Below are 27021 nucleotides of genomic sequence, written 5' to 3' on the forward strand. Positions count from 1 at the left end.
CTTTAGGTGAAACAGTTTCTCCTGATATTCCATCTAAACCATCCCTTGAGGCCATTTCCTCTCATCCTGTCTCACTGGTTATGTGGGAGAAGAGACCAACCCACACCTCACTAGAGAGTGATGAGATTTCCCCTCAGCCTCCTCTTCTCCAGGCTAACACCCCATCTATCTATCTGTCTGTCTGTCTATCTATCTACCTATCTGTATATATGTACACCATACTTTATATCTCTCTCAGGTACATATTCATGCAGGGCTAGGACGCAAAATGTCTGTTAATGTTGGCTGATGTGTGCTTCCAAGCTGACAAGTGGGTATTCAGCAGTTCTTCTTTCTGTGCGTGCCTGCTCACCTACATAAAATTACTTCTCTTTCAACAGATACTGAGAGAGATGCAAGAAGTGGATGAGATGGTGCCAGATGTTTTGAACTGAAGTATCATTATACAAACTTCACTAGGATGCAAATACTATAGAAACAAAACTACAGAACATACACACATACACCCACACACCTTATGTGACTTTGAAGCACTTCTGCTGCTTTTCAACCAAAACTTAACTGGATATTAAGGATCTAAATTGGCATTATTTGTATTGCTGTTGAAATGTGTGAAACTGGTGCTTCATTTAGAGATATTTTAAATTTTGATAATCTAACTCATTCATAAAAACATGGGACCATTTCTTAGCTCCTTCAAATTTGGAGTTTACATGATAGTAGACTTCAGTGGGAATATTACTTGTGAATGAGTTGAACATATTTTAAAATGTAGAAAAAAAATGTACGCAAAATGAATTAAATAAAACTCAAGAGAATGTACTAATGTCAGTTATCTCAGAAAAGACCACAATGACAAACAGATTAAAAGTGATGATACAGTACTATTAAAAAGTCTTGCTAGGACACATTGATATGAAAGAGAGAAGTATGTTCAGTTTTCAAAGAATATTAACATATAGCAGAAAAATACACATATATTATATATACAAGTTATACCCCTGCAAGAAAAGTTATGTTTACATTTTTAATACATTAGAAGTTTTTCCATTTTCTTAAGTGAAAAACAGATGGGGTTTTGAAATACACCTTTCATCTGTGAAAATTAATGAAAAAGTTTACCCATCTGTATATGTTCCAAGAAATTTTTCAAGGTGGGACTTTAAAAAAAGTTCTGCAAACTTAATGTAGATAAAAAATACCTGTCAAGAAATGGGCTCTTGGAGATGATGAAGAGTCCCTAATGTGGTCATCTGTGAAAAACACCCAACTTGAACAGGTTAACCATCAAAATAATACAGGCAATTAACTCAGGTGGTGCCACAAACAGAAGTAGGTCAAAATCTCTTACAAAGTATTTTTAGTGTGAAGAAAACCTACTACCTGCTTCCCCCTTAAGTACTGTAGTTGACTTTAAAATTTATATCTCAGTATTCAAAATAACAAAGTTGAAAATATACTGTATAGAGAGGAAGAGCAAGAAGTCAGTGTATTTGACACCCTGCTTTAGGCTGTTCAGGAACCAAATGCAACATTGTTAAGGGGAAAAACTTCCAGCCCAAATTAATGTTTCTGCTGAACTGCTTAACTGGTGCTGGGTATACTACTCCTCCTCCCATCCCCAAATTATTTTGCTTTTGCAGTGCACCCTGCTGTAAGCTACAGTAGCTGTGATTTTTGTTTTAAACTGTGAAATGACATATCACAAGGGGATCTGGCTTTTGTTTTTTCAGAAGATTTCTGATCATGTAAAATGAGAATCTACTTTTCGACCAATGGGACCTAGACATATTGATTGGTGTTCATTAATTCGATCAGCAGTTCAAAACACCTACTGAAATATTGGAAACTAATTAATTAAAAAAAAAAGGAAAAAATGTGCTATTCAGTATAGTTAAAAATTAAAAATTTGAGGAGTATGGAGTGGTTTTATTATCACTATTGAGAATACTTCAGGTAGTATTTGGAAATATTTTATGCTTTAGAACCCTATGGATTTAATTTGGAAGTTTGATGAATTACCATAAGATCCTTCATGGATCAGCTGTTCTTTAGTACATTTATTTAAGTTTATTTCCACCTTAATCATAACTTGATTATAAATTTGCACAATCAGAACTTAAAAAGAACCTGAGATCCAGCAGCCTCGTGATTACTACCCACCAGTGGGAGAGGGTGCAGAATAATAATTTATACCTGCAGGTCCCTTTCTGTTTGCTGCAAGATCCATTTTTAGCAATCTGTAACCAGTATGGGCAATGAACAGAAGCAAAATTTGGAACTCATGAGAAGACCATTTGTAACAGATGTCTGCAAAAATGAGGGCCTATTTAAAGTCTAAGCTTCTGAAATCACAGCCCAAAGAGTTCTTAGGTTTAAGAGGTGTTAAGGGATGCAAGCACATTCATCTTTCTATAGACAGGTCAAAATTGGGGTCAAAGTCCTGAGAGCAGCTTGGGCATTGGACACAAAAGCTACTGAATGGAACCAGGCTGTGGGCATGGGCTGCTTCCTGGGAAGAGGTGTGCTCATACCTCATGGTGCCTGATGTTGAATATGGCATGTGAGAGCACTAACTGGAGACAGAGCAGCCACAGGAAGGGTGGGGTACACCTCGCACATGACACACTCACCTGCTCACATGGCTGTGCCCAAACAACTTGCAGAGCTCCACTGAAATCAGCAAGGAGCCAGAGGGCCTTGAGCATCTGTGTAGGTGGAACAAGTGGGAATGGCCTCATTTGGAAAGGTGTTGAATGCTGTAACTTGGAATATTGGGGATACTGAAGCTACGAAAATGTAGCTTTTCCTTCCGTAGCAAAATATTTTATTTGTTTTGAAATGTGTGTTAAGCGACATGACATTGATGTACAATAGCACAAAAATTGCCTAAGAAATGAACAGAAAGACAAGGAATTTTAGGATTAAAAAAAATGAAGGAATGTGACTTCAACCCTGTTTAATTATAGTAAATCACAACACAGTAGACGTAGAAGAGTTTATTATATAATAGCATGTGTAGAAGTAGTTCTAACTAGGGGAGCGCCAACCAATATTTTCAGTATCTTGGCTCTGCAGATTTGACACCTTTTTGCATACTGGAATATGTTTTTGGGATTATCTGAATTTTTAAAAACTGTTTTGGAAAAAGTTTTCATTTTTACAGGAAATTATATTTGGATTCCATTTTACCAGACATTTGGCTTATTCCCTTATTTTTGGAAAGTGTGTTGACATTGGTCTCGGTGGGAGCAAAACCAGATTTAAATTCTGTGGGAATTCTACTATGAATTTGCTGTTTTGCAGTCTCAAATTTCTTCTGAAAAGCCAGAATGTATAAAAGTGTGTGAAGCAATAACTTCTCACACTTCAAATCTTAACTTAAGAATTGCACATAAGGAACATAATATATGTCAGGCTCATTAGAGGAAGGGTTTGTTATATATTTTTTTAATCCTGAAATACATTTGGTATTTGTGTATTTCTAGACAAAAGTGTAACAAAAATGAACAGACTGGTCACCAATGGAACCAAAACATTGTGTAGATGATGTTTTTATGTTAGAAGTCTACTCAGTATTTTTTCTGCTCCAGAATGAATGCACATATCAAATGTACCTTCCTATTGTCATTCATGCATTGTTTGCAGTGTGCTCATTCAAAACCAGCAGGGTGGTTTTCATTAATGAGACACTGAAAGTTGGTTTATCCTGTGTCTCACATTTATGCCAAAAAGGCATTTTCATTTTCTCCAAATCCTAAAAGGTGCTGAAAAATTTTTAACTTGAATTAAAACCAAAGAGTATGTAATTGGGAGGTTTTTATTATGCAACTAAATGCTACAGATACAGTGAAATGCCACTTATTTTTGCAACTTTCTTGAAGACTTTCCATTATTTCCTTCACTTTTCTTCAGAGTCTTCATTTCAGTAACTTTGCATCTTTATCTGCTCTAATTTATAATATTCAGGCACTAGCTTTGTATTCTTCACTGCACTTTCATATTCTTGTGTTACCTGCCCGTATTATGGTTGCAAGTTTATGTGAAAATGACTTGAATAAAATGTTTCAAGCGTTTTACTTGTCAAAGTATTACACTTACTGCACAGGCCAGATCCATCCCTCAGTGAGAAGGCTTTAGTTAAGGTTGTTGTATCTACACAAAAATGAAGAAATTTCTATCTTGCTGACATGGTCTCAGAAAAACTGTGACAAGAAGGTAGAAACAAGAAATAAAAAATTCAAGGCATGATAAATTACCCCCAGTACTACACAAAGGATTAACATGTCAAGGCTTAACAGGAGGAGGCATTTGGTTCATCTGGACACTATTTCCTTACTGTATCTGTCTCGGTAAAAACAGGAACTTAAAAAACACTTTCAGAATTTCTGCTCCAAAAATTATACTTTTACAGAAAGAATATTTGAGCAGTACATGGTAGGAAGCCTATGTACTCTAGAAAACTGACTAAAAGATTAAACATACAGTTACTCCAAACACATTTTATCCTGTTATTTACAACCTCTACAAGCCAGTACAAGTCAGTGTCCTGCTGCCTCTTCAATCTGTATGCTAAACCAATAAAACAGTCTTGAGTTGTGAAGCATCTCTTGTCCCTTCACTACTACAGAAGAGAATAGTTAAAAAGAGACTTGGACTCTAAATAGTTTCGCTCTAATAGTTAAAAAGAGTCTTACTGGAGTCATCAAACACATAAATACCAACTAATTGGCACTCTTGGCTTCATGTAAATGGAGACAAAACCAATGTAATATCTTTTAAAATTAATAAAATAAATGTAGTATTATTTCAGATATAACCCACATTGTGTAATGTTTCTCTATTTAAAAAGTATTTCATGTTCTACTACTTATTAGAGCTAAGAGCTTCAAACTGACAATTTCTCCATGTGCTATTCCTACACCACAGAACCTGGAGTGGATTAACTTTTGTGCAAATACAAAACTGCAATAAAAATGGCTTGTGATAATGGAAGAAAGCATATGCAAATCTGTTGAAAATAAAGCATCTTCTAGTTCACATGTACCTTCTACCTCCATTCTGCTATCTCATTTTTACATTAGACCACCTGCTTAGTATCTCAAAATTATCTACCACCAGTAGATCTACCACGATTCATTCTTTCACTCCAGAAAGTGTTGCTGTAACTGAATTTTCATTCAAGCTCCATTTTTCCTGATCTAATAATTCCATAAAACCTGATTAAAGAAATATTTATGCCTGTTTGGAAGTCTACAAAGTGGTCCCATCAATAATACACCCATTTGCTATAAAAAAAAAAAAAAAACAAACACATTTAAACTAGTAATTACTGTCTTAAAACACACTGAAAAATCTGAGATTGAATTGTTGGTAAGCCTGAAGTGAAAAAATTGTGCACCTGAAGCAGCCTTGTAGTATCTGACAGTATGTACCTGGCTCAAGACATTTCTTCTATGTTCTGGTACTGAACAGAAAGGCATGGATATCAAGATTTTAAAATCTAATCATCACAGAAAAGAATAACTTCCCATGTCACTATAAAAATAAATTGCTAGTATTTTCTGAGAAGTCTCTGTCTAAACAATGCTACAGATACAAGTTAAAATCACATATATGCTGAAAATGTTATGTTGTTACAATGAAGAGAAAACATTCTAAACTTTATCAACAACCTCCAGGCAAGTTCACTGGATTTATCAGTTCATAAACAAATTACCAGTTACATGTAAAAGATACTATCAAGTCTCCACCATCACTACTCATTTGTATAATGTATTAAAGCTGTGATCCAGGTGAGTCACTAAGCACCAGCAGAAAGTAGCAGTAACTCATTAAAATATGAAGTAATGCCAGTATCCTAATCTCTCTTCTCTCATTCATGTTCAGTGTATGTTGTCTTTTTTCTTTTCTTTAAAATAAGAGCTCAGAATATTTTTGGGAAAAAAAAAAAAAAAAAGGATGTTTTGTTAAGTCAGGCTTCCTTCAGGGAGAATTCTATGGCCACAAATTACAAAATTACAGCTGTAATAATGCAGTAAGAAACTTGCTCTAATGCCAAGATAAACCAATGACCCTAAACCTTTTAAGCACATGCAAAAAAAGCACTTTAGAACATTGGCTCCTTAAAGTCTTGAGGTTTTTCCCAAACTATTTGCAATCTTTTAAGTTTTTGATCTTTAAACAGGGTACTCATCTGCTGAAAGGTAAGCTGTCCATGAAAAACTGTTACAACACCTACCAAAAGACATTTCTCTTGCCTTACACTGGAAGCAGAGAAGTCACATACCAGGTGTGGCATTCATCTAGGATTTATTTACTTATTTTATTTAAAGATTTAAGGATTAACATTTGCATCTGAAAATCTTGAAGTTTGTAGAAAGCAGGTAAATGCATGGCTTCTTCTGCAAAATATAACCCTACAAAAGCACAGTAAATAGGTTTCTGTGCTTTATTTTGTAGCTTTTGGCCTTCATTACTGTTCCATACAGAACAGTGAAAATAACAGCACCAAAACCACTTTGAAATGAAAGGTGGTTTGAATTTCTCATTTCTCTGGGAGGCAATGCCATTAAAGACAGTATTACATAAACTGACATTTGTTCAGTATATAGAAAAGAAAGCCTAAGTAGGGCAAACCATGCCTAAATATTAATGCAGAACAGACCCACTTGAAGGCTTAGTCTTCAAGAACTTAACACAAGATGGAATGTCTACAATGTACCATTACCTGTGTTTAGTCCAGGGCAAGGATCCTCATACTGCTGGCAACATTTTCTAATGCAGCCCAGAAGCCTGATGGCTTTGTCTGAGACACAGAAAAAGACTAGACTTTTTCAGACTGCAATATGTTGGAAGGCCATCTACACCTTAAGAGATGACATACCCTACAAGTCTGCAGGGATTTAAGAGCAGGCAAATCTGAAGAAAGGAAACTGATCAAGGATTATTAAACACTATAAGCTACTGTATCACAAGACGTCGCTCAGCTGTAAACTGGAAGCTTGAAGAGATCAATGTTGTATGATGTATCACTGTGTGCTCCTTCTGTCCTTAAAGCACCCCTTTCTGACTACTTTCAAAGATACTAGGTTAGATGGGCCTTTGGGGTGATGCAGGGCTTCCATTAAGCATCTCAAAATGCTACATGAATAGTACAGTCCAGTCATTTATTAGCTTTATGAATTAATTTGATAATGAAAGGTAACTATATTTAAAAAAACAACACTATTAAAGATTAATTACATGTTCAGAATTTCTTTCAATAAGGTATAGGGAAAGTACCTGAAGCATATTCAATGAACTTTTTATGCTATATTCTAATCAAATGAACTCCCAGTGTCAACTGGCACTTAAAAGTCAAATGTTCCTTAGTGTACAAAGTTTTTTCACATTTTTCAGAAAGTGCAAGACACACATGTTGAAGAATCCAGACATAACTACCAGAACAAAATATTAAAGACATTGCTTCATTTCTTCAAATTGGCAGTATAATCAGAGGACAGAGATCACAATTTAAAAGCACAGTATTTTATTCTCCCCAGAAATTTTCATATTATGCTTAAAACTAATTGACGTTGCCAGATACCTGATACACTGGTAAATTTTTGAAGTCTCTTCAAGTTTAAGAATCTTTAACTTTGTCTCAGTTGAGATGGGACAATATAGAACCTTTCTTTTGACAACCAAATTCTCATATAAAGTACATTTTTTTACATTAAAAAAATTGCCTTCCAAACCCCTGTCCAAATAATCTGTACTATTCCTACAGGGCACAAATTATGTTTCTAAAAAATCCTTTGTTCACATTAGGGTATATTTCATGAATGTTGGCACTACATAATGGGACTTACGAACCAGCACCAAATGGTCATTACATTAATGAACAGCACAAAGAATGAATGAAACAATCTTGATATTCTACAATGGTAAATAATAGTTGCAGGTTTGTAAATTGCAAAGGATATGGACAGTATAACAAAAATGCTCAAAGAGCAGTTGCAAAAAAAATGTTTTTTGAACCTCCATTTATGTATAGTCTAGTCATCAAATTTAATCTTTTTCCCTTGAAATGCTGTGATTTGAGACATTTGCTCTCTGCGTCTCCTGCTTGCTTCCCATGAAGGATGAAGAGGCTGCTCCAAAGATGCTTTATTATTGTTGCATTTAATATCCCCTGAAGCTTTTGAAAATGGTTTCTTCTTGAGCTTTGTTTCATTTTTAAGAAAACCTGTGCAAGTACAAAACAAAACATTAACTACATCAGGAACCTTTATAAAAGTATGCAAACTACCCTGGGATTGCAGATATTTTCAAAAAATTCATAATGAGCCATGGGGAACACAGTCATCTGAATATTCACAGCAAGATTTCTTCATCTTGCAGCCTGGTAAATTGCTACTTGGTAGACTGCAGACAGTTAAGATTTATTAATACTGACTACACTCTAAATCTATGTAGACAAACATTCAGCACAGTGTAAACTTTTTTCTTCACAATAAACCAATGCCTGTTACACAATGTAACTCAATATGACTGGAATTATATCCTCAGTCCAATGAACTCCAAACTGGTACCACAGAATATAAACTGAATAAAATATTCCATATCCAGAAGCTATTGAAGAAATTGCTTATAAGGTACTAGTTACATATAACAATCTAGTACCTTTAACTGTGCACAAATATATGACAGACAGAAAAGCACTTTCCAGTGTAAACATTATATTAAGTATTTCTAATATGAGAGAATAGAAAATAGCAGACAACATCCATAGATATGAAAGGTGAACAGTTAGACCATTTTAACAACAAATGTTAAAATATGTGCCACAAACTTGAAAAGAAACAAATATATCCCATCGTGAATAGACTGCAGAGGTAATAAAATTTCAAAATATTTTTTCTCTCCTAGTTTTACCAGGTTAAGTAATACATACCTGTTCTTTCCTTTTTCAGAGGCTGGTCTTTAGTATTTCTAAAAAGAAAAAGAAGTTGTTAAGATTTTTCAATAAAATTGTAAGATTACAAACACCTGGAATAAAGAATCATCATCACCATAACGCTCACGGAATAACTTCAAACATAACATGCAAGCTTCTTCAACACTGCTCCACCCATGTTAATAAAGAAGTAGTATTCAGAAGTGATTGAATTTGCGTGCAGATCTAGTTAGAAATCCTACGCATAAATCAATGTTATTGTGAATATAAGAAATTGTCAAGAAAGCTTAAGAAGACTAGTGAGTAGTTTCTGTGAAAATGTTCTAAGGTTTAATTCTCTTTGTTTAGTAAGGATTACTAGAAAACACAACCCTTTCCATTGCCATGAAGGAGGGAATGAATGGAAAACATAACATGGAGAAAAGGTTTACCTTCTGTTCTGAGATTTCTGATAGGTGGTAGACAAAGAACTGCAGATCACTGACTCCAGCTTGCTTGCTTTTGCAAGTGGCTTTCTCTCTTCCATGATCAAATCTTGTACTGTCCCAGACACTGTGCTCTTTTCTGTTTTCATTACATTTTTCTGAACACTAGCCTTTTCTTTTGTTGAAGAAAAATTATTAACTGCTGCTGTTTTTTTCTTTTTTACTTTTCCAATGAAGAAGTCATCATTGCTGTCACTGTCAGAATCTGATGACTCATTATAAAACCTCTCTTCAGTACTATCATCAAAGTATTCCTTTTCACTGGGATGCTCTTGGTCACTATCATAAATTATTTCTTTTATTGCATTTATTTTTTTCCTACTCATATTTTCTTTCCTTTTTTGATAGTCAAGTTTCTTTCCTGTTTTGTTTTGAGTAACCATTTGCATTTCTACTGCCTGAAATGAAGGTTCTTCTGAAGCATACACTCTCTTCATTTCCAGAGTTTTCTGTTCATATTCACTCTCACAGAGCTCTTCAACCACCTTGTCAGTTTCTACTTTAATGCCTAGTTTTGTTTTGTGTTCACATCCTTGCTGTTTTTGAGGCCGCTTACAAGTTTGGTCATCCAAGCTGTTACTGAAACATTTTACTGATTTAGGCTGTTCTTCTGACTGATCCTTTTTCATAGGAGTGTCTTTGTCTGGATTCTTTCTTGCATCCTTAAAAGCTTTAACAGCAGCTGTACAAGGGGCAGAAAAATATTTTGTTGCAGCTACACATGAATTTACTTAAGTTATTTTTATATAATAAAATATTTTTGCAACTTCTATGTGTTGTATTGAGCATATTTTGTATGTCCTTATGAAGTATTTACCACACACATGGGAAAAGAGATACGTTAGAATACAATATCATCAAAAGAGAAGGAAAAACCCTGAAAATATTAGTGTATCAATAAATACACTATGAAATTTGGACTAAATCATGAACTTCTCATTCAGAAAATAATCTGCAGCTGATAATCATGTTCATAAGACACTACTTTGTGTATAAAATTGTAAACTAATATGAATTTGTTCATATATAATTAAATGGGTATTTGATATGCTCTCTTATTAATGAAGTAACTTTGTGGCATTACTACTAATACTTTACCCTTTTAAACATTAATTTTAGGTGGAAAATTCCAGTTTTGAGAGAACAAGAGAAATCCTACATAACCAGGAAAGATACCCTAAGAATTCTGAGCAAAGTTTTCAGGGAAAGTTAAGAAAGTGATTTATAAAATCTTTTAAATGCCTTTGAAAACCCAGTTGCAATGATCCATTTTTGTTCCTTTTTAATTTAGTTATACTCCATTACATCTATTTGATTTTTAGAATTCTCGTTATAAGCTCTGTTTGTTCAATTACCCTATATTAAATAAATGTCATACTGTATACTGTCACATATAAACCCATATAAATTCAAGCTATATAAATGGTTTGAAGATTGTGGCTTGGTTCACTGCAGCTAGTTATGCTAATTACAGAAGCTTTTAGTTTTTGTGGGTTTTTTACTGTTGTTCATGTCAGAAATACATTTCAAAGTAACAGTAAGCTATAGAGAAAAATTCAATAAAATGTTTCATACCTTTAAGTTCAACAAATCTGGGCTTCAAGGTGGGATGTGTTGCAAGTCTTGCCATGGCTCGCTCAGCTGCAGTACAGTTTGGCTGCACAAGAAAAATTCAAAGGCATGAAGTCAACAGAACAGTCAACCTACACAAGTCTGTGTCAGTTATGCATTAGTATGCAGTGCATACTAATGTGATTCTCATCAGGAACTGAACAAGAGGAAAACTTATGACACTTTATTTGTCATGTATTACCATCTGTCGAAGACCACCCTAGGTTGCAGGGTGGCTTTGTGTGGTGGAAACATTTCTCCTCCAATCCATGCTTCCAAAGAAAGGCTCAGCAGTCTCTTGTTTGGTCTCAAGGCAATTTATTTTGAGTTATCTAAAAGATTGTCTTCTCTGGCTGCTGCAGTTTGCTCAGCAGCTCAGGCAGAGACACACACACACCCTGACATCCTGTCAGCTGTCTTCTTCTTCTCTCTCCCTGCCCAGGGCTGCAGCTATCTTTTATATGGTACATTACATGTTACAGGTTTATAGTTTTTCCCCAGTACCTACTACGTATATTACAAGGTGCTTTTCTACTCTAAACCAATCTGGGTGCCAACATCACCAAGAACATGGAGGTAAGGAAGAAGAAAGAGGGAGGACAGGGCAGGTCCAGATCCCTCCATCTTAAAACCTCTGACCCCCATGTACAAAACAGAAACCCCCCGTGTACAGGTGTTAAAACCCCCCTGTACAGCACTAAAAAATTCTTCCCTCTACTTTGTGACTACTTCTACTATAATATCTAAACTTTTGTGACTTCTTGTTCTTCCTGCAAGGTTGGTAAATCATTCCATGGCTCAAATAAAAAATCACAGCTGTTTCCAGCTGCCTGCCAGGGTCTCAAATGCTTCTGACCTGGACCTGGAACCTTCAAAAATGTCTGAGGGACATTTTGAGTTCCCACAACCATCATTCTAAATGCATTAAAATCTGTCTACCTAAACATTGACAGAAACATAGCAGATGCACAACATGTGATACTTCTCAGGTACTGAACAGGGATAACATAATTTATGTTTCCTTTAAAGCACATCAGATATATCGGTCACTGATTTTATGTTTACTATTTCATATAAGTGCAAAGAAAATTAATTCATTAATGAATTAATGAATAAAGAACATTATACTGATAGAAGGCATTCTGCTTGAAGGAATGCAACAGCTTGCAAGAATTACAGTATTGATCCCATAAAAGTTGGCAAAATGACACAGCATGACATTGAAGGAATACACGTAAACCACTGAAAGGCAAGGTCTAACTTGACCATGGAGACAAAAAAATCTTAAATTTGACATGGTAGAATACTGGAACTCTGGAAACTGATTCAAACAAGAAATATGATCTTCTGGAATTACTTCTTTTCTGACTTCCTGTTTTCAATACTGGAAATCACAAGTATGACCATTGTAAAAGCTCTCATTTTCAGGTTCTTGTGATCACTCTGCTTGAAAAGCTAAATGAATGGTACCTAAGACTTTTCCAAAGACAGCTCTGTCTTCTGTTCTGATGTGTGATTGTTTGTTTCCTTGTTTCCTTTTTTTTTAATCTTCTTTTTTGAAAGGAGGGAAAGTAGGTCCAACAGATTTGTAAAACACACCTTTATCAGGAAGATTTCTTAGAGCCTGCAGTAGAATTCTCTGGGAGAGAGTGGAAAAGACATACAAAACACACCTTTTTCTCTTCCTATTGACGGTACTGCAATAGATTTATATTCAAATTGTTTCTGTGATTTCAGTTTTGTGCTATGGAAATATCACAGGCAAAGCCACTGGAATCAAAAGAGGATGATATTGATAAAGAACCAGACCAAGTGCCCTGTGACCCAAACTAAGCTCATTTTGGTGCCATCAACTCAACAGAGCATGCTACCTCTCCTCTCCTAAGCAATCATCACAGCAGATGGAGCCCAAGCCATAGGTGTTACGTGAAAACAAACAAGGAGTAGAAATGGTACTGTCTTTCTCCTGGGATGGAGTTAACATGCTTCATAGTAGACAAGATGGTGCTGTGCTTTAGGTTTGTGACTAAAACATTTTAGAGCTGGTAACACATCAGTATTTAAGTTACTACTGGGCAGTGTCTGCACAGCATCAAGGCCTTCTCTGTTTCTTGCTCTGCCCCTACCATAGGTATGGAACACCCCTGGTACAGCTGATCCACATGGACCAAAAAGATATCAAGTCCTTTTCAAGTCATGCTTAGTAATAAAAGCTTGAGGTAACAAAAAGGTATGGGAAGATGTTTGTGGTTATGATGTTTATCTTCCCAAGTAACCATTATGTGAAGTGAAACAGTTCTCTCTGGGATGTGGCTAAATATCTGTCTGCCTATGGGAAGTGCTGAATAAATTCCTTCTTCTCCTTTTCTTGCACATACAGCTTTGCTTTCTTCCTTGAACTGTCTTTATCTTAAGATAGAAGTTTTTCTGACTTCTGCTCCCGGGATGCTCTCCCCATCCCACAGGGGCAGGGTGAGTGATCAGCTGCTGGGTGCTTAGCTGCTCGCTGGGGTCAAACCACCATGACACACATGATACCCAATACATCAGCAATTCACACTTAAAGCAGCTCACATGACCCACATAAGACTGCTCAGTGGTGAATGTTACTTTTTCGCATGTCCATTTTCTTCCAGCAGAACCATGTCACTATAAACAGTTATATATCTATATTGTATAAAGAGAGATGGGACACTTCCCACCAACTGCTAGTGCAGGAGAGTCACTCTTCAGTGCTCTGAAGGAAACAGAACAAAAGAAGGCACTACAAATACACCAGAGTCAGTACTTCTAAATGCGGAAACATTTAATTAGTTTGCCAGCCATAAATCTTTCTCAACCAGTGGAAAGCAATTGCCATTTTGTAATTCTTTTGCCATAGTTTTAGAGCTTATAAAATATACTCTGTGTATTGCAAGTTCGAAGTGCAGAGCATCTGGGAGTTCTAGTACTTTCCCCTCAAGTCTCTGCTACATTATTTCTTCAGGTCAAGAGAAACTGGAAAAATGTTCTCTCTGAAGACTGTCCACAAAACTATGAACACTGGCCAGAGGGGACAGGTCAAAAGATGGGTCCATTTCCAAGGGCCACAGACTGACTTATTTCCAGGCTAGTTTAGCTCTAAGAACTTGAAATCTGAATTTTGATGCCCATGTGACAGTGCTGCATGCTGCCACCAGATTCTCAGGACAGAAAGCTCACATTTCTGAAGATCATATGCTATTTTCTTTGGAGACTTTCCTATAGCTGGAAAATCTATTTCTGAACTTAATTAATACACTTTTCCCCTCAGCTACTTCCTGTGGGCTTTAAAGAATATACCATGACGTTCACAAAGCAGCAGCAGCTACTGTGCAGCATCTGGTGTCTTTTAATTCAAGTATTTATAGAAAGGTTTTAAGCATATATAAGCCAATCCATATGGAATAATCACATTTTTTTTCCTTAGCACAAAATACTTCACAAACACTACTCACACTGATAGCCACCAACTAACAAACACACAATATGATAGTCACAGTCTCTCAATTTTCTCATTTTTCTGTGTATGGGCTTTTTAGTTTTGCTTTGGTTTGGGTTTTTTTTTTTTGGCAGAGCCCATGCTCAATTTATTTTCCCTCAATTATTTTCCAGTATATAAAATATTTTAGAAATATAGACAATATAGAAAAAAAACTTAACAAAGAAATGCCAACTGTCTTTACAATCAAGAACACTTTCCTCCCTCCTTCCCATCTTTTGGACGTTTAATTAGATACTAGAATTTTGCACTGTTATTCTGACATACTCATGCTACTTCTTGTATTATTTTGCACTCTTTATTTTTTATGCAAGAATGTGCTAGTACTTTCTACAGGAACATTCTTCCTCTTCCAATGTCCAACTGAGGCACTGGAAAGTGAGCAAAGCAGAGGAGTGTACAGTCACACTTTGCAGTGAGAAATTTTAATTTACTGTGCTGGTTGAGGTTGGGGTAGAGCTAATTTCCTTCACAGAGGCAAGTATGGGGCTGTGTGTTTTGGATTTGTGCTGAACACAGAGTTGACAACACAGAGATGTTTTTGTTATTGCTCAGCAGGGCTTACACAGACCCAAGGCCTTTTCTGCTGTTTGTACTGCCCAACTGGTGAGGAAGTTGAGGGGGCATGGGAGGTTGGAGGGAGACACAACTGGGACAGGTGACCCCAAGTGAACAAAGGGATATTCCAGAACATGTGACATCATAGTCAGTGCATGACGTGGGGAGTAAAGGGAGGAATGAAGGGGACATTTGGAGTGATGGTGTGCTTGCTTTTCCAAGTCACTGTCACATCTGGTAGGGCCCTGCTTGCCTGGAGATGGCTGAACACCTGTCTGGCATAGGAAGCACTGCATTCATTCCTTGTTTTGCTTTGCTATTGTGCACAACTTTTGCTTTCCCTATTAAACTGTCTTTATCTCAACCTGTGAGTTGTCTAGCTTTTATCCTTCCAATTCTCTCCCTGATCCTGCTGGTGCACGGGTGAGTGAGCAGCTGCCTGGCACTTGCTGGCTACAGTTAAACTACCTGAAGACAGTCTACTCTAAAATTCTATCTTGGTAAATAATGCATTATTTCCACAAATAATATAAAAAACATCTGTTATCAAACACACATGTAAGCCCCACATAAGAGAGACAAACTTGGCAAATAGTGGCAATGCCTGTGAAGAAAATGGATGGATAAACTTGCAAAGATAAAAGCAGATTCACAATGCAAGTTTTGAGATGTGCTGGGACAGGCCAGAAGTTTGGAATTGTTCTGAGAGCTGGCACCACAGGGTAAAAAAAAAGGAGCAGTGTGACATAAACATCAGGCAGAAGTTTTGTGGGTAGAACCTGCTTCATACTATGCAGGTAATAAAGTGAGAATGAGAAACTGAGTGTCTCAAGGCAGATGGGATTGCAGGAACTGAATGGTATGCCTTGGTAGTAAGCCTGAGACAGTAGAGCTCCAGGATGAATTAAAGGGCAGATTAATCTGAGAACATGAAATGTAGACTTTTGACCATTGCTTAATTCTGAATAATCTTTCTGTTCTAAGACTACTTTTGGTGGTACCCTCTATGCTGTAGTTATAATCAATAATACGAAAGAGGTCATATTCTGTTTCTCAACCAACTTTTGCACAAAAGACAGATCTCATCAGAAACAAGACTGTTATTAGAAGCATATTCTACTATAAGGACAACAAACTAGAGTTTCAGGGCGAGGATGCTACCAAAGTGGTAATGCTTTGTGGCTCTGCATCAGTCATTAGTCAGTTATTTGAAACAATGACATGCAAATGGAGACAGCAAGACACCCCACTGGGAAGCAAGCAGTACATGGAAAAAACCTGACAGAGAAACCAACCTTGGAGAATGTCATACTAGTTTCTAAACCATCTAGAAGGAGTTTAATTTCAAATGTTAACAACACCCTGAATTTAAGGAGGTGAAAAATAAAAGGGTCAATATTACCTAGAGAAAGTATAGAAAAAGTAACACCCAGTTCTAGGCCAAAGAAGATGTCATTGCAATATCCTTTCTTAGAAGCCTGGGAGAAGACTTCTCTACTAAAAAACCAGCAAAAACCAACAAAACAAATAGAAAACCTATTAATACACACACATTCTTTACAAAATTCTAACTAGCTACAGCAGTCCTTCGTAACAGTAGATATGATTAATGTGAAGTCACAGTGCAATTGAAGGTGCCAAATCATGGCTTGGCCACCCAAGTCTATACCATGACTTCATACTTCTTTGGAACAAGACGTGAATGAAGTTACTTTCTGACTGTGAAACACAGCTAGTTCTCCCTCTTGCTTTATGTCTAAGGCATACAGCTTGTGATTTGCGGCCTCAGACATGGTGAAGATTTTGGTATGAGAAGCAACCGGTTAATGGTATCACTCATGACAGCATTGCTGTCTCAGCTCCTGACAGCAAGGGGTTGGTAGTTGACTGTGTCTGGCATTAATGATGACAAATTATGACAAATCTGCCAAAACCTCTAATTTTATAATAATCTACTACTTTGTTTTCACTCAAGCTTTAACTATTTTCAACATAACACAAAAATGATCGTACAGGTGTTATAAAGTACCAGTTATAAAAGCTTAATAGCATGACAGGTGAGAAGTTCTTAAAGAAATCAATTCTTTATGGATCTCAGAAAATTGTCCAGGTTTCAGTAGAATTTTTTTAATTGCACAATATAGCATTTTTAAAGTAGGCTGATGAAAAATTTTCATTTGATGATAAAAAAATGTCTGAACATATCTAAAACCTTTGCAATAACTCATCAAGACAATATTTTGTGAAGAACTACAGAATTAAAACTGAACAATTTCTTACAAAACATCAAGATACACAGGAAAACTTGTTTATTATTATTTTCAATGCTTACCACAGTTTATATTAATTTACATTGTTTTCTTTTATCATGGTAATTCAAGCACAGAGGTACATGGATAATACTTTATTTATCTTGAAACCTCGGCTGGATGCTAGGTGCCCAGTGAAGCTGTTTTTATTACTCCCCTAGTCAGCAACACAAGGGTTGAAATGAAAGATTCATGGGTTGAGATATGGACAGGAAGAGACCACTAACCAAGTACCACAATGGGCAAAACAGACTCAGCTTGGGGAAGTAATAATTTATTGCCAATTAAATAAGAAGAGGGTAATGAGATCTAAAAACTAAATCTTAAAACACCTTCCCTCCACTCCTCCCTTCTTCCCAGGCTCAATTTCACTTGCCATTTTCTCTACATCCTCCACCCCAGTGGCACAGGGAGATAGGGAATGGGGGGCCTTGGGTCAGTTCACACATTGTCACTGCTGCTCCCTCCTCAGCTCCAGTGACTGAAGCACCTCCTTCCCTTCTTCTCCCACATACTCTCACTCCTCTGTTCCCTGGTAGCAATTGCTCTTGTTCATTCCCTCCCATTCATTTTTAACTCTGTTATCCCAGAGGTGCTGCCACCATCACTGAAGAGCTCAGCCTTGGCCAGTGGTGGATCAATCCTGAAGCTGGATGGTATTGGCTCCACTAGATACAGGGGAAGCTTCTGGCCCCTTCTCACAGAAGCTAGCCCTATAGCCCACCATTTACTAGAATATTGCCATGCAAACCCAGCATAAAACATAATAAAGAACATTATGAAACTGAAGACATGGCAATATGCACAATTGTTTTGCTCATATGTAAAACTGCACACAGTAGAAGGCAGAAGTCTTGAAAATCTATCTGAGCTTGGGCTGCCAGCAGCAGTACTGACTCAACTCATCACTGCCTACCACAGACTCTTGAATCCAGCACCAGGGAACAACAGCATGAGATTTTTCTAAATACTGTCAAGGTACTTACACTTGCTGTAATTTTATTTGAATGTCTGGACCAAATAGATTAAGTCCAGACATTCATTTGGTCCAATAGAATATGGAACAGATTTGTTCATTTAGATTCATGTTCCTTTCCATATTAAGTTTGTCTTGTTTTTTAGCTTGTCTTTTATCAAAAAGAAGTTTGATGTATAAACATGTTTCTATCATTCCTCCTTTTAAAAGAAGGTTCTAAACAGGTAATAGATTCAAACAAAAATAGATTATTTGCTGTTTTTACTATGATATAAAGTACCTACTATCTAAGCATTTTAAGACATTCACAACAGGCTCTTTAAAAAGCCTAGCACTCTGCAAATGTTAGATGTCCATATTTAATATGAATATTAATAGGTAAACAGAGTTTCTTTGGACTAACCTGTCACAATTAAGTCAGGCAGAAGCACAGAAGCGGGAAGTAAATGCTTATTTTTCAGATTCGGAAATGGTCAAAGAAAAGTGGAGTCTTTCATCCCAAACTACCAGAGTGATCTACAGCAGAGCTTGGCATAAACCCCAGACCTGCCCAAGTACAAATTATGTACTTAATCTTCTACACTTCTTTTCTTTTTCTCTTTATTAAAACAAAACAACCTAAAAACAAACAAACAAACAAACAAAAACCCCAACAAAACCAATTCCCATTTTATTTCAATAAATAAAAGTCAGAAGAAAAAAGTCAAGATTAAAGTAGGCATGGATTCTTGATTGTTTCCTTATGGAGAACAGGGTCAAATCTAGGTGTAAGTGGAAACAGCAAGAATGTGAGAAAATTAAAATAATTCTAACTCATTCTCATTTTTTCCAAGGCTAATAAGGCTATGTGTCTATAATCATCTCAATTTGGCATCCCACACAAACAATGCCCACATAAAACAAACAAAAAAACAACTTCTTAAGGTTATGAAAGAGGACATAAAGTGAGCTCTGTGACAACTCCTCCCTGAGCTGTGATGGTCTAATTCATATTAACGCTGAAACCACTGCTAGCCTTTAATAAAACCCAGGAGAATGCAGATCATTATATGCTGTAGAAAACTGTGAACAAATTCCAAGTGGAAAACAGTTGTGAACGGAGCACTCCCTAAGTTAGAGTCTAAAAACATTGCATAATTTAATTTGTACATTTAGGACAACTGACTAGGATAAAATACATGCAGTTCTGACTTATACAAATGTAAAATCAAACACAAAAAGTGTAGCAGTATAAAGTCTACATGTTTTTGCTTTTTAAAAATACACAGCTTTCTATAAAATACATGCCTTTCATATATTTTGACATTTGAACAGTCAAGGCACATTATTGCTATACAATATGGCACCTTGCCAGACTGCATGAGCAATTTTGGGAGACAGCATAGATGGCATTAAAAAAACCACACCCAAACCCCACACAAGAAAACCATGCAAACATTCCAACCCAAAAAGGCAAGAGACAATTATATTGAGAGATTAAACTGTAAAGCAAAATAAGATGAAATAGAAACCCTGAAAGGAAATATGTACTTCAGTGGGAATAGAAATAAAATACATCTTGGAAACAGGCAGTAGCTGTGAGAAAGAGAAAGTTCTTTGCCACAAAATTCACATAGTCTTAAGAGAAGAAAATGAAATTTGGAGAAAACATCATAAACAAATTAGTTGGACACCAACTATATATCAGATCTGAAACCACAACTGACTTTCACAAAAAAGTGAAGTTGAGATAATTTCTTGTAACTGGCCATCTTGAATGAGAGTCTGAAAAATCAGAACAGGCAGTTGGTTATTAACTCTGAATAGAGAGTTAAGCTAGGTAACATAAAAAATAAATCTGAAAGAACGATTTTTTAGAAAAATATTAAAAATTGATTACTTATACCTATTTGTTATAAAAAAGAGAGCAGAAACAAAAAGGACAGCAACAACATTCAGGCAGTGCTGTAAATACATCAGCAAACAATTCTCTGACTTCACTGTAACCTGAATGCATCTGAATTCCCATGAGTCAGCTGTGCACCATGTGCTTGTCCAAAGACTGAGTGGAGCTCATGGTAGCAACTAAACTGGCGATACAGGGATGAGCTCTGTATTATTAGAACTGTTATAATGAACCACAAAGTTCAAAATATTCTGTCTTGGATGAACCAAAGAAGTTTCGGAACTGAGATATTCACAACTTTCTCTATGGCATCAATATGCTGACAAAACTCTGTACCCAACTTACAAATTATCCAACAATTTACATCAGGCATGTAATCTTGAGATATCCTTAAAATATTTCATTTTAAAACAGATGCCAAAACCTCAAAATATTCAGATGCAGCCTGATACAGCACTTTAAGTATAAGCACATATGAATTTAAGTTTATAGCAGAGAAAGTAGACATAGTTGAGCTCTTCAAATTTAAAACAGATGCAATGCTTTAAAACTAGCTAACATTTCAAAAACAAAACAAAAACAAGTGCCACTTTAATCAGGTATACTTCAGATAATTTATAACATAAAGGAAAAAAATTATCCCTGTGGACAAACCTTGTCTTGCTCAGACCTTTACATTTGCAAGCATTACCATTGGGGAACACACCTAGATATAACTACAGTATTGTCAAATTAATGTCTTCAGATAAAACTCTCAGAGAGACATACTTCTGTTCAAAGACCTGTTGAAGGAACTAAGAGAGAGGGAATTGGAGGCACAGATGACTTAAAAGACTTCACAAGCACTGCACACACTAACCAGGGTTAGGCCATGTGACAACATGCTACTCAAGACAGAATTTCTTGGCATACCACATTGCAATTTGCGTGCAAGATTGAAAACAGATTTTTTTTTTTTTAAATATATATGTCTTTCAGTTTTCTTCAGAAAAAGACAATGGAAATAAAAGTTCAGTTTACTGAAAAACTATTAAAACATCAGAGATAAACATGCCAGTTCTCTGGCACCAAAATGTAGATTTTCCATTGTGAAGTCTGTTGATTTAATGCTTTCGAGACCTACTATAAACACATGACAGACACACATGTAATCCCTGGTATTACTTGAGCACACCAGCAGAGAATGGATGTAAAATGGATGGCAATCCTGGGTGTTCACATTTTACAGCTGGTATTTCACTATATGGCACACAGAACCTTTATGCTTAGAGCTCTCAGGCATCTTCTAGGTTATTACATTATTATTACTTAACTCTGGTATGCTACTTCCCTAGTGCAACCACTGAACCACTCCAATAATTTGGCAGTTATTTGAATTCCAAACCCAAGGAAAACAAGATCATCACCACTAGAAATTAAATGTCTTCATCTTTCCATTATGTCACTAGTTACCTCCAGTTCCCAATACTTTGTCTTACCTACCAATACTGCCAGAGAGGTACAACGTGCTGTAAACTTATGCTGTCATTTTACCAAGCTAAAACCTTTTCACAAGGATGGTCTTAGCAGCTATGCTTATTGGCATCCCAATATAAGAGATTTTTTTTTTAAACAGAATTCCAATAATTTGGGAATATCTTCTATAGCTTCAGGAAACTGTAGCTCTAACACTTTTCTTCTAGCTTTCCAGTGTTAACAACAGATTGATGGGCTTCCTAATGACCTGAAAGAGCCTGCTTAATTCTATAGCTTTTGCTTTACTTTTATGATTTTTATAAGTATAAATTTCTTAGTACTTAGTTGGGCACTTTAAAAACTTACCCGGATAGGAGAGATGGTAAGAAATCAGAATAATGTACTTTATTTTTACATTACATGTATAATGAAAAACTGAGTTTCATTTGTAAAAATAAAAGGAGCATAAGACACCAGCAGCTGGTTTTCATTTTCAGAAATATCAGGAATGTCAGATAACTTTTTTGATTTTGCAATGCAATTCTGAGTCACACTACAAAGCAAATATAGAGTTTTTCCAGTTAATAATGCACAAGGAACTGTTAGTCTTTAACATAAGTAATCACACTTTTTAATATAACATTAAAGACAGCTTAACACTTAAAATTCTCTAAGCAAGCAAGCAACCAAAATAATGTTTAAATTCATGTAAATTCTCCCTTATGTGGTCTCCTTGCAATTTTCTTCCTGATAGGGGTGCATTCACTTGGCACACTATCATAGAGTCCCAACTCTATCGTGCTTCTCAAAGCAAGATCAAGACATAATAATCTATTAACATTTTCCCCTCTAGGATTCACTGATTTCTCACATTCACAAACACGGTAAAAAGCCTTCCTGCTGGAAGTTAAATCTCTCAAAAACTAGATACAGGAAGCTTCGTTGAAATTGCTCAATGAGTACCAATTCTCAAAGGATTTAGAGACAGATGACAAGACAGAGGAAACATTTTGGTTCATATGGTTGCACAAATCCATCTCCTTGTCCCTTCATGTGGATCAACTTTACAAACTGATTACTTTCCATGGATACATAAAAGATACAATTTAAAGATTCTGTCTTCAGTATTCAAAAGAATTAAGAATAACTGAAATCACTGACTTTTATTAGCTGTCCTTAATTTGTAGCTTCTCTAGCCTCACTGGACATTTTCTGTTCACCATGACCATTTGACTCGGGCCTGTAGTACATAACTCTTGTTACAGTTGGAACTTCCATTCAAATCACTTCTGAGTGCTTTTTTTTCTGGTAATACCTTTGAGACGTTAAAATACAGTGCTTCACAGAGCAGTACCACTCTCATGTGTGTACCTCACCCCATTATCCCTGTAAAGATGGCAAATGGCATTAAACATCTTGAAGACATGGTGGAAGGAGGGCATCTATATTATATGTGATGATGATACATGTCAGGAATGCTAGTTCCCTGCCATTATTATTTTCAGAGCAAGGGTTAACAGTGAAGCATTCATAATTTACACTCTTTCCCTGTACCATAGTATGGGTCTATAATCAACTGTCACTGCAGCCAGTCTGATTTACCTTCATTATTTGTTGGACCAAGTTGTTCTGTCCTCGGCCTGTAAGAGCCATCCTGAAAAGTAGCCACATGCTCCCTATGTGTCACATCACTTTTAGTTTGAGGTTCCTTCATGCATATAACCTTCCCTGTGCTTTTAAATATTCCTTTATGTCCTTTAAAATTTTCAGTGCTGAGAGCCCAATGCAATACTGATTATCATCCTTCATGTCCAGCTTCTCCTGGCCCCAAAAATACTACAAGTATCTAAGTGTCTCATTTTTATACCATACACTTATCTAGGCACTGATATTCTGCCTCGTACACATTGTATGCGAGCCTGGGCAATATTCTGGAGAAGGAGATTGTGGCCATCAGTAACTTGACCTTCTTTTACTTAAAAAAAAAATAGATTAACAAAAACCAAACAAAAAATCAAACCAAAATCCACCAAAACAGCAAAAACCAAACCAAACTAAACCAAAAGGTTGCCAAATCAACCACAATACCCCGAGAACCTCGTTTTATGCCACTTTTCCTGTATTTTCTTCAGGGAAAGCAAAGAAACAAGACTACTTCTAATATTCACCTCTATTAGGTGGACAACTCATGTCCAGATAGATATTGATCATACATCACTCAAATGCTCATTTAAAATAGGAATGAAAGTTTTGAGTTGCTTGTCTTTTGTGAGTGCTGTAAGATAGAGCTTTCTGTATCTGAAGAAGTACAGCCATGTGTATGTGCAGCATCATGCATCACAAAACCACTACCACAGGCATATATGATTCTAACAGCACTGTTCTTCCCACCCCACTTTTCATCCATCATACCCTCACAAGCATTCATTTTGTTTGAATTACATGGAGATCCAAGTTAAGTCTCACTCACAAAAATGTGAACCAACTGCCTCTGAGCTTTACTATGATATGCTTGCCCACATTCTGGTCTGGCATATCAAGTAAGTGCAATGAGCACATTCAAATCAAAGGCAATCAAACCACTTGTTAGTCTAAGCCTTGTCTAGGGACAAGACTGTACTTTAACAAACTTGAACTGTTCAGCTAGGCAACAAAATTAAGAACTACAGCCTCACAGGAATGCAAATGAGTGCTAGAAAGATTCTTGGACTAGCAATTTAAAATCTGAGACAGCCCTTTTATGTCAGAGATAAGCAATATCTCTGTGAAACACTGTCAAAGTTACTAGCAGTTTATTTCAATATGGAACTTAGAAGAAGACAACTTCCAGAATTAACAAAATCAAAGCTGTGGTTAAACTGAACTCATTGCAATTGCTACTCTGATGTTGAAGATGATGCTAGCTTTGGTCTAGCCTACCTCCTTGTTCTCAAACAGTGGCACTATAGTGGAGTGTATTTGGTAGCTTAATTTGAATGTGAAGGGGCAGCTGGAGAAGATGCATAAGGTGGAGTAACATGGACAGAACGCGGTACAACTCTCTACTCTGCCACTGGAAGCCTGGGGAGGGACTGATACTGGCTAGGCTAGCAGACGTATGGACAACTGCAAAGTAAATTATGTGGGGAAAAACACTGGATAGATATTTGTCAAAAATTTTCTGACTTCACTTATACTGACATAAAATTTCAGTTACAGCCACAATAATGGATTCTAAGCTCTAAAATACAGCCTGGTACATATAAAGGCTATGCTAAACAGCTTGGAGTTCAAGTGATCAAATCTGGGAGATGAGGAACTTTCAGGAAAAGAAAACAAAGAACAATAAGTCAGACAGAGAAAGTATTTACACCTGAATGTGATATTCATCAATGAATGCAAAATTTTTCACTTCATCGGTGGTCTTCAGAAGAGCACAGACGTTCCTGTTTAACAGTAACATCTGGTGTTTGACATGGAAAATTCTCAGGAAACTCTGGCTTCATGCATTTAGTGTAACTTTCATTCAAACTAAGAAAAAATAATCAGGATAAAAAGAATTTAATTCTGTAACACTGATGCCCAGCATAAGAACAATTTTCTTAGTCTGTGATGCAGGAAATTGTAATATTAAATAAAAGCAACATATTTCCAAAAAAATATAACATGTTGACAGATGCATCTATTTTGGAGAGTAAACTCTATCTGGCATCTAATATGCAAATTAATAAATTAATCTAAAATGTTTCATACTGAAATAAGATGGGAAGGTAACATTTTAACGTGTTAACATTATGCAAAACTAATATTCAGCATTCCACAGTGAATTAAAAGCAGATCGCCTTTTGTCAATGAAAACATGTAGGAAAATGAATTGACTATTATTATTTTACTATTTTCAGCATAAACACATTCTTGGAGAATAGAAATATCCATGTACCTAGTAAGGCAATACATTCCTTCTGGAGCTAAAGGAAATAAGATAACAATATTTCCAATACTTAATACTTCTAGAGAAAGGGGCAGGGAGTAAGATGGAGATTATCTATTAAATCCAGTTAAATTATTAAATCATCAGTGTGTAACAACCCAAATTTAAAGAAAAAGGAGAATTAAGTTTTTCATGAGTTTCCCAAAACCACTAGCCATTGTCCTCACACAGTCAAAATTAAACCACAAAATTGCAATGTATTAATGATAAGCATATTATACAACACTTATAGACTATCACATCAGTATTACAAAGAAAATTGTTTCATACAATAGTCTTGTCCCTATGGTTTATGTACTGCAAACAAAATATGTATAGCAAACAAAATAAGCTATGTTCAAAATCCATGTACATAAGAATCTACTATTAAAGACACTAAAAACAGAAACAGAAGTTCTGCATCACTAATAACATCTAGACTAATTAGTATGTTTCTGTTGTGAGTAGAATTCTTCAGGAGGGCTGGGGGAAGAGGAAGGAGGAGGTTGTGGAAAAATCCTCGAAACACTAAAAGAAAGACAGCAACTATTCTATGTCTGATCCAAAGCCTTTGAAGCTAACAGCAAGTCTCAAATTAAAATGCAAGAAGACCCTTTTTATGATTTAGTACATTTCCTCACATTAAATCTACAGTACATGCAGAGGGGTTTGTTTAGACATTTTTCAACTAGGAAGTACATTTTTGAAATAAATGAAAGTGAAAATCACATACATTCATTTAGGATTATCAGATGAAAGAGAAACCTTTATATTTTTCAAAATTAGGAAGTACAGATATGACTGTTCCTCTATAGATGTAGATGTGTTTACTTAAAAATTCTACTTGATTCAGAAACTACATCTTTCTTATCCTCCCACAAAGTTCAAAAGCATAAGGACTATTAAGTTTGAAATTTCCTTAATAACCAAGTGTATTTAGTAGAACAATGTCTCATGTATTTCTTCATCAAGAATGTCTTGTATCCATCTAGTGAGTTATTCTGGGACATCTGGTGCTCAGAATTAATTACTCACTGTTAATTAAAGCCTCAAAACTAGCAGCCTTTCATAAACTGCCTTTCACATACTGTTGGTGTGAAAAACATTTTCAGTATGACTACTCCACCTTTGCTCTTATTTTGTTTACTTATGACAGAGAGGCTGTGAATTGATAGACTAATCTCAGGCCATCACCTGCATAATTTAAGATGGACATGAATCTGACAAGTACTATTTTGATGTGATAGAAACACACTTTTGAAATAAATAAAGTTAATACATATTTAGCCCTGTAACTTTGTCATTCTTCTTTCTGTCTGTCCTGAGCAGAAA

At 36.0% G+C, this 27021-nt stretch overlaps 1 protein-coding gene across 1 annotated transcript in view; it reads right to left on the reverse strand.

Moving 5' to 3' along the window:
• Positions 1 to 6295: 6295 nt before the first annotated feature.
• Positions 6296 to 27021, reverse strand: part of SRFBP1 (serum response factor binding protein 1) — a 70295-nt gene continuing 49569 nt past the window's right edge. The window contains exons 5-8 of the mRNA XM_021546254.2: positions 11002 to 11083; positions 9373 to 10108; positions 8939 to 8976; positions 6296 to 8230 (exon numbers count right to left, since the gene is read on the reverse strand). Coding sequence (XP_021401929.2) covers positions 8040 to 8230; positions 8939 to 8976; positions 9373 to 10108; positions 11002 to 11083 — 1047 coding nt within the window. The 3' untranslated portion in view covers positions 6296 to 8039. The remainder of the gene's footprint in view (positions 8231 to 8938; positions 8977 to 9372; positions 10109 to 11001; positions 11084 to 27021) is intronic.

This window comes from Lonchura striata, chromosome Z (assembly GCF_046129695.1).
Source record: "Lonchura striata isolate bLonStr1 chromosome Z, bLonStr1.mat, whole genome shotgun sequence".
Taxonomy (NCBI): domain Eukaryota; kingdom Metazoa; phylum Chordata; class Aves; order Passeriformes; family Estrildidae; genus Lonchura; species Lonchura striata.